Raw genomic sequence first — 13,793 nt, forward strand, 5'->3', positions numbered from 1 at the left:
ACAGCCGGTTGACTTGAGCTGACAGGGATTGCATACAGAGCCATATGTGGTGAAAGCACTTCAGCAGAGTGAGACGGTGGGATTGAAGAGCTCTCCTTTCTCCTTAAGAGTCCTCGGTGTGTTGTCAGTATGAGTTTTTGACAGTATGAAGGTCCAATCAAATCAAACTCCAGTTTGAATAACAAACACAAAGAAGCCCACATTAAATGAAAGAAACAAAGTTTGACTGGAGCGACCAAACAAATCATACAAAACAAATTAGCATTTTGGTTTTCAAATGTAAACAGCTGAAGAAAATAAGTCTTTTTAGTGTCATTTGACATCAATTTGTGGCATTTCAATAGGGTTCATAGCTTTACTCCATGTGTACACCAAACACAGCAGGGGTGTTGGGGACAGGGTGCGGAGGTGGCATTCTGCTTGCACAAAGAAACTGTGACACGTAATGCACACTTTCTCATAAGTATGTGCTGCACAAAACCTCCACACTTGCTCTGTCAGGTCTTCCTAAACCCATTTAGGATGTGAAAATTACTCATTAGTTAGGATTAATGTTAAAACTGGATTAGGATAATAGGATTTGTTTTACCTCCAAATTTTGAATTCATATAGAGATTATTAAATCATAATTCAATTAGCGCATTAACAAAACCAAACAAAATCTTACCCCAGTTACAGCAAAATTCCTTACATGCAATATTACGGTAAAACTTTTTATACTTTTTTTTCTGTGTGCAAATATTCTACTAAAACAGACGTTTATATAATTCAATATAATTAAAACAATAAACCAATCCCTTATGTGGTTAACAGACATTTCTTTATTCTAAAATAAACTACAAAATATAGCTTAACCATGTGGAGAGGTCGGTTCAGCATACAGAAGTAACTATATATAAACTCATCTAAAATAAAGCAATCTAATACTCACTAAATATTATGCCTTGAATGCATAATAAAAATTAATAATAAAAAGTTAGCATTTAGTTTTTAAAATTTAATTCTGACAGAACTCATTGCTGTAATTCGTTTTGGTGGAAAACTTTAATTTCACTACTGTTTAAAGTAAATATCTTGACGTCTAAAGCATTGCGACGTTTTATGCAACACATAATATCAAATAAACCTGATTGTGTAGTTCACAGTCATTGCTTTGTGCATTCAGGACTGAAACAGCATTTATATTTTACCAAACCAAACCAAAATCTGCTTTTTTTAACTTTTTTAAAGGATTGTGAACGCGTCTAAAGCCGGCCTTCCTGCCCAACCTTAACCTGACTTTCTGTGCTGTGTGACAACACTTGCCCGTGGCGTGTGGCATGCTCTGAACAGCTGTGCTAGTTAAAAGCATGCTGAGTTGTGTCTGTACCTAAGTCCCTCTGACCCCTAGTCTTGCCTGTCGTTATGGCCGGACCCAATCGATCAGAAGCCCAGAAAAGGACGCATGACTCGTGCAAAGGGAATTGCAGGCAACTGTCTCTCAACACTCGGGGAGCACAGACGCAGATAAGCAAACACACACAACAGACAGGAGCCGACGGAAACGACATTCAAGTCAGTCATCTCTCAAGCACAAGGGATCCCACTGTACATATGTAGGTATGCCAGAGTATGTAGTCCAGCATGTGCTGAATGTATGGCGGGTATGTGCTCTAAGCCTTTTCTCTCTCTCTCAGGTGGCATTTGAGGCATACGGTTACCTGTTGTGGATCTGAGAGTTGAAGTGACAGTAGAAGATGTCATTGAAGGCAAGCAGTCGTCATCTTGGGAATACCCAGCCTGAATTGCACGCAGGTAACTGTGGCTTCGAGTGCGGAAAGAGCCGGGCAGGTCCAAGGCCTCCACGGCCTGGGATTCTACTTCGCTAAAAACGGACTCGCAAACTGACTCAAACTGGCCATTGACCTCAGTCTCACTCACCTGAGAGACAAAAACAGGAATAGCAGTCCTTAATTTTTCCTCTTCCTTTCTCTTTCTCACTTTGATTCTTCCCCTTTGCACAGTAAATATGAAGGAGTGTTAGCAGGAGGAATATACCACTGGCAATTTCCAACCTTGAGCGTCTCAGTAGAGTTATGTCAAAAAGCAACAAGATAAGAGAAAACATTTCAGACTGGAATATAATCTCATAATGGGTAAATGAAGAAAAGCAGATAGTTTGAAGAACTTTCGAAGGGAAAATTACACAAACAGACAACAGCAGCAGACAGCAAGAAAACAGTCATTTTCATGAACCGAGCATAAGAAGACGACGGCTAACTTTTCTAAAGAAACCTCAAAATTAAGATCAAAGATATATCATCTATGTAACTGTTAAATTACAGATTCTAAGTCTTTCTAGAACTGCAACACAAATTTAAACACATTCCCTACCTTAATCAAAACATTTTTCAATGTACTTTAACCTTTTGCATGTACTGTGAAACATCAAGTATAACCTACTTCATCAATAAAATCCTGGAAAAAGCCACCTACCTAAAGCCCACATAAACTAACATACCACAGCTCAATAGACCTTATCTTTAACTTTCTGTCAACCAGTTTTAACAATTGCTTGTATGAACAAAAATTTGTCAGCTGGTATTTCTTTTGGGCAATCACCTAAATCAAGCTCAAAATGTTTCCCACTAGCTTAACCAAGATGGTCTACCATCTTTTAAATGGCAAGTACTAGATCTCACTGGCCCTTTCAGTTGGTTGTATGGGGGACCAACCGCCTAAACTACCTAAATCAAGCTGTGTTTTTGAAAATAATTAATGAACTTAACATAAGTGTCCCCCACTTGCTTAGCCAAGCAGGTCTACCAATTGCAATCCAGTTGACTAAGATGACCTCCCAAGTTGTCCTTGGTCCAGTCCACCCTGCTGGTAGTTCTGCTGGTTATCTATCCAAACCAAGTTGAAAGTAGTTTATCAGCTTAATATCTCTAAATGTCTAGCAACTCGTAAAGTCTTTCTCTGCCAGACCAGCTGGTGGTTGGTCAACCACTGAAGCCAACTAAATCAAACCAGGCTTTGGAACATAGTTAATCAGCCCAACCTATTCTGCACCAGTTTAGCCTAGGTCATCCATCAATTCTAAACAGGCTGGCCAAGACAAACTAGCAGATTGTACAAGACCAAAGAAGAAGTATTCTGAAGTAACTGTTCCACCTAAACCAGCTTGGACAAACTTGAATCCTCTGTAACACTTTATTTCGATGGTCCCTTCTGAATATTCTGTTGACTATAAGTAACTCTGCACCTACATGTCAACTAACTAAATGGAGCATTAGTAGACTGTTTAATATCTGTTAACTTTTATTGTGATGATCTCCCAAAAGACATTCTACTGACTATAAGTAACTTTGCACGTCACCTTATTCTAACCCTAACCCTACCAGTCTACTAATACTCTACTAACACTATAGTTAGAGTTAAGAGATGTGTATCTGCAATGTTACTTATAGTCAACAGAATGTGTTAAAGGGACCAATAAAATAAAGTCAAATCGAATCCTCTAATGATCAGTCAACACCCCTTAATGACTCAAGGTAGCACAAAGTCAAAAGTCTATTCTCCAAATCAGCTCAAGACGCAATCTAAGAAAACAGCAGAGCATCTCTGACATCTACAGTCCTCTGTTTGAAACCACTTACTGTACGTAGATAGTCCTCGCTTGTACCTGTGTGTCAGTGCCATGTGGTGTTGCGAGTGGTTGGACTCACCTGGCTGACACAGCTTGCCTGACTGAAGGTACTGACTGCACGCATGTAGCTCTGGTTTCTGGAGCGAAACTGTGGAGGGTTGAAGTTGGTTGCTGGGTCCAGAGACACGCTGGGGTGAGGGCGCATATCTCTTGTTGTTTGCAAGTGGTAGCCAGAGCTAAATGGAGGGAACAACCAAAAACTAATGTAGCCAAAAGGTAACCTATTCAGAATTAGATTGAAGGGTCACTCTGCAAGAACCACTACTTTTGGCAAACTCGAGGATATGATTTAAGATAAAGTCACTTGGTTAATAGCTTTGCCGTCATGAACCCAAATGTAAGACATTTTCAGTTTGTAAGCTTATAAGCCACATATGAATACAGCTATACACCACAATAAAGATGCAGCAAGCAAACCAATATCATACATTATAGTTGTTTTTGGACACTACTGAGCATCAACCATCTTATTTTTACTATTTTTCCAAACTCAGAATTTGTTATGGTATTATAGCCCAACAAAGAGCAACCATCATGGGAAAAATCATGAGGCCTAAGAACACACATTATCAGTGCTTCTAGTCTAAATCCAAAACCATAGACAGCAACTATCTGTCTGCAGGAAATACCAGGCAACCATATGGATAAGAGAGAAAGTGTGTAGAGAGCGAAAGAGAAATCGGATGACATTTCTGAAGCCTCTAACACTTCCTCACTGCCAAGACATCTCAAACATTGACAGCGTTCCCTTCATCCTCAGATAATGTGTGAATTCTCAACTACTTTCACATAAACATGACAATAAAAATAATAACCTTGGTTTTTTATCCTTTAAAGTTAAGTGTGATTTCTGAGACATAATTATAAAAAATAACCACTGTTTTCAAACTGTCATTGCCATTAATTAGCAAACAGATAAAATACCATTGATACCCAAACTAACACCACTGATTGAGCCAGTGTTGCTGTGTCTGAGATGTCAACTTTTAAATGGTTAACAAAAGGCCACTGCAAATCAAGGCATTCAGAACATTATACACTTCACCAACATAATCTCAATCTATGTCTCACTATGTTTTATCAGCACACACAGCATCCAAGACTTGTACCTCTCATTTACATTTTTATGAAATATCCTGTGAATTTATGCCTGTGAGCTACTATCCTTAAATCAATGAATGAAAAAAGGAAGGGATTTGATTAACTTGATGGTGTTTCCTGTTTAATGCAAACTCATCTCAGCCATCATAATATAACCCAATTTAACTACATTAACCTAGAGTCACTCAGTCCACTCATTGCGTAAGTTATTCTAAGATATCAGAATTATGAAGGAAAGAAAACTGGACATGTAGGTTAGAAAATGGGTAATGTTCGAAATCAGCTGTTTTTGTTATCTTTCTGAATGTAAGCAAAGGTCTTGAAAATAATATTAAAAAATGCAGTGAATGAAATCGTGTGGGTGCATGCCCTAGTATAATAATGTGTACTGAAGGGAGATCATGGTACTTTAAGTCTGTAATTATCTGTAATAATAGACATTAATTCCCTAGTTGTTAGCTGATTAATTAGACTGAAATTACTGAAAAAGAGAAGGTAACATGATGTTGGTGCTTTACTTTCATGCACCTAAATGACAAAATGAGGAAATAAAAAAGTCAATGGTTAATCCTAGGGTTAGTGTGGCCTGTGAACTGGAAAGGTACTAAGACCCCTTTTTCCTGCTGCCCTTGAGGAAGACCAGGCTTTTCTAAGATGTCCATTCACCAACATAGGTACTATAGATGTAAAACCTCTGCTAAATGACACATAACTAAATTAATATATCTGATGATTTCAATTATCTTCCCTAATGAATATTAAGTATATCAAATTTGGACATTTTATCATTTCCTACTTACTCACAAGACCAATCATTACTTACTAAAGTGCCCCTATTATGGGTTATGAGTCCCAAACAACCGGTTGACATGAACTCAAGGTCAAAAAACATGTTCAATTTTATTTTAATGTGCATTTATTTTTACCTTATTTCTTCAAGGCCTCCTAAACAATTAGTATTGCATTTTCATTCTGACCAACACCAAAAGATCAACACAAAAGCACCAACAAGTGGGCGGGCAATATGCCAATGTTCAATTTTGACATAAAAAATAAACAGCTTGGGATTCAATTTTAAAATGACTCGTTTCAGATGATTCAGATTTGACTCTTTCTTTTGAAAGACCATAACTTCATACACATTTAAAACCTTGCAGGATGATTTCTTTCACTTAGAGCTGTGTTACACACTGCATGAAAGCTCATTTTCAAAACTCCACAATAGGGGCTCTATAGGAGCACTTTAAAACTATTGTAATACAGAACAAAAAAGTTCATTAAAAGTCAAATATGTTTGGAACCACATGACAGAGAGAAACTATTAACTATTTGTTTAAAAGATTGTTTAAATTACCTGCTGTACATAAAAGACTAGGTTTATACAATCAGCATAATTTTTAGTTCAAAAAAACACAGCATAGAATTGTGGGTAAGTCAGAATGGGTAATTGACAACTGATATCTTCTATTGCCAAGAAAGCGCTCGCTCAGAACACAAATGAATGTATTTTACTGTGTCATCAGCTGCTATATGAACCCGGCTCAGGGGTTTCTGAGTGTGCAGGATTTGTAGGCACCAAAGTCACACACAGAGCAACTATTTTGGGAAATACAGAGTTTGATGGTGTCTCTGGAGCAACCTAGACACCTTGTGCCTCATGTTGTTTTCCATTTTCAGCAATGTCGCCTCGCACCCAAACAGATGCCCTTCTTATCATCAGTTTGACAGCAAATAAAAATGACTGTCTGGACAATATCTCAACAAAATCCAAACTTTGCGCTGTAGGCTAGCACTGGGAAAGTTACTTGAAATAGTCAATTGCCAATAACTTTTTTTTTCCTGCATTACTTGATGACCTTATTAATAAGGCTGCTCTATCTTTACTATTTTATGTGCTCATGTTGCAATATCAAGCGACAGATTTATTATTATGATTGATTGATTTATTTTGATTGCAAGTATTGCCATTCAAGACAAAAATAAAAATGTAATTACATTTAATTATTAAAATAAATTAAATCTGATATTACACATTTTAATCTTTCAGAAATGTAGATAAAATATATTACTGTGGTATGTTTTATTTATGTCTTTATATGACCACTGCACAATTTCAATCACTTCACAATTTTACATTTAACTCAACTTTGCTGCTTCTTTGAAATGAATTGTAAATCTTTTTCTCTCAGTGAACCAGAAAAAGAATATTCTGATTACAGTGCGTATTTTATAATATGCAACCACAAGCCTGTTTTATTGTCAGTGTTTATAAATCCAGGGAGACAACACTGATATGGCATTCACCAAAACACAATCAACAAACTCTGATTGGATCATGTGCTTCTTAATATTCTTATGTGGATTGCACCATTTAAATATTTTAGCTTTGTAATATTTGACACGCTCCTAGCATCAAAGTCCAATAATCTCTTCTGCAGACTAGAGAGAATTTCATACCAGCAATTGCATTATAAGAAGAGTCGACGAAAGCTAAGCCTTGAGATGTCTTAATGAAGCGCCCCTATTGTTATTAAGCAGCGTCTCTTGTCCATAACATTTCATAGTGCACTTATTATAGACGCAGTCTCCGGGGCAGTGTCTTTCAGGAGGCTGATGAATCATGATCTCAGCAGCTCTCCAGCTCCTGGAACACACCTGTATGTGGCCAATTTCTGCATCAGCGCTATGGTCAGGAGTCACGGCTTTAAACAAAATGCTGTTGTTCGTGAATACTGATGTGGCACGAGTGAGTTCTGTCACTTTTCTAGTTCGAAAGTGCCCCGGATTCGTGGCTGATGTATATTTGAAAAGCAAAGCTGTGAATGACAGCTGCTCTGTGAAGCTCTCTGGAAAACCCAGAGAAGATGTTGTTTGATGTTTGTGTTTTTGGGTGGTTGCCCAAAGTCCTCGCAATGTTTTTCTCCAGCTGAAACTACTGTTTAAAAAAAACCACGCATTTTAATTATCATTGTGTGTGTACGTGCTCATTTTATAATAGAAATGTAATACTAATAATAATTTATAAATAATATGGATAATCGTATAGCTATAAAAACTATATAATCTAACACAGGAAGAAATATTGTGTTGAAATTATTTATATATTTCTTTATTAATTTTGTATTATTCTGCTGTAATTCATGCATTTACATTTTGGATAGTGCTCTTGTGTATTACTTTTAGAAATAGTAATTTATTGAAAGTGTGGTTCCAGGGCCAAAAGTAGGCAATAATAAAATTCACTCAAATATGCTGATGACAACACAGTAAATTCTGTCATTTATTGCACATCATACCTACTTTCTTTTAACACCTGAAAAGAAGTAGGTATAACGTGCAATAAATTACAGGATTCAACTATTTAAAAAAAAAAAAAAATATATATATATATATATATATATATATATATATATATATATATATATATATATATATATATATATATATCCCATCACAAAATATTTCACTTCATATTCCAGACCATCCAGAGCCTACACTGCTCAGCAAGAGCCACAATTTCTATAATTTATATAATATACTACTCTCCCTTCTCTGGACATGACATGTAAAGTACTTCAGTAACTCTATTTCATTACGCTACCATTTTTATATAATTTGCACTTCACTCAAGTACTCTTCAAACTGAATCTTTTTACTCTATTCAGTTACATTTATATAGAGTAAGAGTGAAAATATGCACAATATGACTGTGTAATATAACCTCATAAAATTTTAACATTTTATGAATTGTTTGAGAAATAGAAATGATTTTAAATATAATTTATTAAATAGGAACTGTCAGCTCTTCAGTTTTTTTTTGTGATTAAACAGATTTCTTTGATTTTTTTATTATAATAGTAAGAATGTGCCTTTACCCTATTTTACTTAAAGGAATAGTTCACTCAAAAATGAATTTTACTCACCCTCAAGTACTTCCAAATCTGTATGAATTTCTTAGCTCTGCCGAACACAAAGGAAGATATTTGAAGAAATTGTGTAACCAGGCTGTTTTGGGTCACCATTGACTCGCATAGTATTTTGTTCCTACAATGGAAGTCAACGGTGACCCAAAACAGCCTGGTTACAAAATTTTTGTTTTGATTGCTTTTAATAGAAAATCTATCATGTACGTCCTTAAAGGAACAGTTTACCCAAAAATTACAATTATGTCCCCAGTTTATGTTCATACAATGAAAGTTAATGGAGAATAAAACAGCACTGGACCACACCGAATGTCATTGCGAGGACAAAAAATGTTTTTTTTTAAAAAGTATCTTGTTTTGTGAAAGAAAATCATACAGGGTCGGGATGACCTAAGGGTGAGTTATACTATAACTATAATTTCTCTTTTACACTATTTACAGTATGTTTTTACAACCCTGTGGCCCATCATCACGAGCTGCTGACTGCAACAAATATAATTTAAAGCATACAACGTAATTATTAAAAGAACATACAGTACGCAGTTACTCTGCGCATTAATATTGTCCCCAGCGACTCTGCAAGCCACTCAAACACCTTCACAACTACAGAAAACCAGCTCAGCCTTTTGAATCGAGAAGAAACGGTTTGATAACGAACATCTCGGCGTTGAAAACGAGAACGATAAAGATCTAACGAGACTTACCTTTGGGTGTCTATATGTGGCCTCTGCATGGCTGATTTAAGGACAAGGGCATCGGAACGCACAGTCTTCTGAGGCGACGTCTTGGGGCTGGTATCGGACTCACCGCTATCATCGTCTCCCATGGCTTTGACGTAACTACTGCTACGCATCCGACGGCACGGGATCTCCTCGTCCCTCTCAATCCCTGGATAACCCCCCCACTCATCCTGAGGCACCTGCAGAGATACAAACACGCAGCATCAAAGCCTGTTCCCGTACGTGAAGGGAGAGAATACTGCACCTTTCATCACACATCAAGTCAAGCTGTTTGCTAAACCTGCCATATGCAGCTAACATTCTGCCAGATACATCCATCTCAATTAGCCAGGAATTCCAGGAGCTCCTTGTGGCTTTATTATTAGCAAGTATAAAAATCGAAATAAACATGTGAATTGATAATGTCATTAAAATGTAACAACAAATTAAAAATAAGAGGATACATAAATAAATAGTGCTGTCAAACGATTAATTGCGATTAATCGCCCGCAAAATAAAGGTTTTTAATTACATAATATATCTGTGTGTACTGTTCGTATTTATTATGTACCGTGCTGCTCACTGATATTGGCAGCCTCTGTAAATATGATAAAGAAGGCTGCGAAGATTAATCTGCATTGTAAATCCTTTATTTTTTTTCATTGGATAACAAACATTGGGCACAGTTTTTATTCAATACGTTTTGAAACCTCCATTTGACAAGGGCTCTAGATTTTCTCCTATAACGTCTGAGGAGGTTAGAAAACAGACTCACTCCAGACCATTTAGATTCTCAGCTCCATGAGGATGCTTCTTCTCTTCCATTCACCTCAATTGTTTTCTACAGGGTACAGGTCAGAGGGCTGGAATGACCATTGCAGAAGCTTGGTGCTCAGTGACCCACTTTTTGTGTTGTTTTTGAGGGTTTTTTTTTTTTGTTTGGTTTATTGTCTGGTTTAAGATCCAAACATGGCCCATTATAAGATTTCTAACAGATGCAGTCACTTATAGATTTTTTATTTGTTGGTATTTGATAGAGTCCATGATACCATGTGTCTAAACAAGATGTCCAGGACCTCCAGCAGAAAGATAGGCCCACAACATCAAAAAATACAGCAGTATATTATATTGTACACGTGGGGTATATCCCTGTGTTCACCAAACCCATCTTTAGTGTTTCATCTGACCATAGAAGCCAGTCAAACTTGAAGGTCCAGTCATGTCTGACAACTGAATATATTGGAGTTTGTTTTTGGATGAGCAAGGATAATTTTTCTTGAAATCCTCTGACAGTTGTTTTTAAGGTTTTCTGGCCGCGAGACTCAACTATTTTCTGCAATTGTCCAGCTGTGGTCATTGAAGAGTCTTTGGTCACTCAAATTCTCCTTCTCACCGTGCATTAGGACGATATAGACATACATCCTCTTCCAGGCATATTCATAACATTTTAAGTTGATTGAAATTCATAATTATTGCCCTGATGATGGAAAGTTTTCCCCCATTTTAAATTCTTGTTATCCAATGAAAGGTTAGTCAAATGAGTTCAAAAGCAATTAAGAAGTTGTTCTTAGAATTACTCTATGTGTTTTATTGTTAAAAAAATTAAACATGACTAAAACAAAATAGTTATACAGTATCTTTTCATAAATCATCTTTTCATTAGTGTTACCAAAAGCAATAAAATAAAATCTAAACAAAATATTTAAAAAATAATTTAATACACACACTATAGACAGACAGAGAGATAGAGAGACAGACAGACAGATAGATAGATAGATAGATAGATAGATAGATAGATAGATAGATAGATAGATAGATAGATAGATAGATAAAAAAATAAACAATGATAAAAGCCATTTCATTTTAAGTGGAATTCATATTCCTCCAAAAACAGAGACCAATTAGCGAGAAGACATGAAGAGCTGAGTCAGAAAGCTTTGGACCCAAATCTGGATCAGATTGCCACAGAAAACCTGGATCACTTACAAGCTTATCTTTCAGTCTCTTGATAGTAATTATGTGGACTTATTTATTTATTAACATTTCAGTACATTGCGACTTACATATCCTACAGACATGACAATCAAATAGAGTTCGTGTACAGGGGCAGGCTGGGAAAAAATCTCATCCCATACACCCACAACAAATTGTGAAACCACGGACAGCAAAATTTTTAGTTTGGCCATCATCATCACATAAAAATTTAAATCCCTAAGCTGGGGCCATACAAAATAATTAAAGGTTATCACTTGAAGTTCATTGTTTGCTTTTAAGACATCTCCCCGTCCCTTATGTGTATAATTTACCTTTATTCACTCATTTTCTTGTACGTGTCTCTTTTTTATCGACATAACCTTGTTGCAAAACAACCACCTCATTATAATTTGTTTGCACACACTAATACATTCATTTTTAAAAAATATGCATTGCATTAAGGACAATGTGTTGTTTTATTTTGCCTAAATGTCAAAATTAGTACAACAATGCATATTGAATATATCTTCATTGAAAAATCTTAACTCTGAACATGTTTTTGCATTATCATGGGTCATGTTTTTAGAAAGCACGTTTCCGGCTCGGGAGCCCACCCTCCATTGTCCTAAATGCTTATTAACAATATAAAAAGTTGGTAATAAACTTGCTTTATTTCGATAGTCCACTTTAGAAATTCTAAATTAAGTAAGTGAGTCAACTACCAGTCAGTAGAGCATCGGTAGATTTTCTGCTTAATAATTTTAATTAACACTTTATTCTACTAACCTTAAACCCAGCCTAACACTCTACTCTGAGAGTTACTAGACTTGAAATTAATCAGAATTAGTTGACATGTAGTTACAAAGTTAGTAGTGGACTATCGGAATAAAGTGCAACCAAAAATTGATATGGAAATAATAAACTGAAAGAATATACTCGAGTGTGAGCTGAATGTAGCGTAGTGCAAAATGATTTTACATTTATATTAGCTGGACTTTAGAGCGCCTTCTTGCCTCATTAAGTACATATTCATATGTCTATGAAATATGGCTAAAATATTCTGCCGAATGCAGCTCATGGCTCTTTCTAAATGTCATATTCACTGTGCTCGAGCTTATTGGCAGTAAATCTGTAGTGAGGGAAAAAATGGGTCAGGCAACCTAAAGACCTCTTAACCTTAAAGATTCTCTTACATCTGAGCACAGCATTTGTTAACACCTCCAGTTTTGTTTTCAAGGGATAACGGTAGAAATTTGTGTAGGATGTAGCCATAGCAACCACACATGAATAAATATGAACACAGCATGCATATGCAACAGTGCGGCTAAGACTTCAGATGAGAAACTGATATTGTTTATACCGGGGGTAGTCAGACCGATTTATTATAAGGAAACAATTTTGCAAGAAATCCATAAAATGCCATTCAACGCAAAATGTATTTTCGCGTAATGTGTGCCACCGCTATTTACCGACCGTTTTATAAGCCATGCGACCGACTGGTGGACCAATGTCGTCCGTGATCTGCATACTATAATGCTATAAGGTGAAATCAAAACCATCATGTCCTAAACACAAAGGATTTATGCAAACATGTATACAAAGTAAATATTTCACATCGGGCACATCAGTAATTACATTATGCGTTATATTATTGTTTATATTTTTGAGCAACGTGATGTAGATTGCAACACATCGCATAAGACGCAAATACAAAACCGCAACAACATGACACAAAAAATTCATACGTATTATAAAACAGGCTTCTGGTTAGTCAGTAGAGGTTTCCAGCCATGCTGAAATATACGATAACCCGTGCACCCCCCTGGTTTCAGAGCCACACTGACACCGCATTTAATTTCATTCTTAAGCGTACCCTCTGCAGTTTCCATTGGGAAACATGTTTTTGTGGATGGTTGCCAAATAACCCATTTGCTACATTTGTGAGTACTGTGAACTCATACCTAACAACACCTTTTAGCCAATGATTACACAAGATTATTATTACCATATACAGTAGCAGACTCTATGTCCAGTAGAGCTCCATCTAATATGGCCCAATAAGAATCATTTACATTAAAATTGCATATCTGCATGAAATCACTTTTAAAAGTACACCTGCATCCTGTAAAAGTGCATTATAATTTCTGCATGTAAGCCAGCAGACACGTCAAGGGATGCTATCAAAATGCATAAATTCATTAAACAGATGTGAATCAATTTTCCATAATTTTCCAGCAGTGCCTCCAGCAGCAGATAAAGTGTAAAACAGTGGTGTTTCAGCGTGACTGTGAACACTGTATCTGCAAAATACCTGGTCTCATGAAAATTTGTACCTCTGTGCACTTTTTGTGCCATACTGTTTTTATGTGCCTTATTACGCGTTTTGCC

General features: G+C 36.3%; 1 protein-coding gene across 3 annotated transcripts in view; it reads right to left on the reverse strand.

Moving 5' to 3' along the window:
* Positions 1–13,793, reverse strand: part of LOC122324731 (disks large-associated protein 2-like) — a 96,512-nt gene that overhangs the window by 36,133 nt on the left and 46,586 nt on the right. For 2 of the 3 annotated variants that reach the window (XM_043219357.1, XM_043219359.1), the window contains exons 3-5: positions 9,417–9,631; positions 3,708–3,864; positions 1,701–1,920 (exon numbers count right to left, since the gene is read on the reverse strand). In XM_043219357.1, the coding sequence (XP_043075292.1) occupies positions 1,701–1,920; positions 3,708–3,864; positions 9,417–9,631 (592 nt within the window). Of the gene's footprint in view, positions 1–1,700; positions 1,994–3,707; positions 3,865–9,416; positions 9,632–13,793 lie in introns of all 3 variants that reach the window. The other variant, XM_043219360.1, reaches the window with a different exon arrangement.

This window comes from Puntigrus tetrazona, chromosome 20, assembly GCF_018831695.1.
Source record: "Puntigrus tetrazona isolate hp1 chromosome 20, ASM1883169v1, whole genome shotgun sequence".
Taxonomy (NCBI): domain Eukaryota; kingdom Metazoa; phylum Chordata; class Actinopteri; order Cypriniformes; family Cyprinidae; genus Puntigrus; species Puntigrus tetrazona.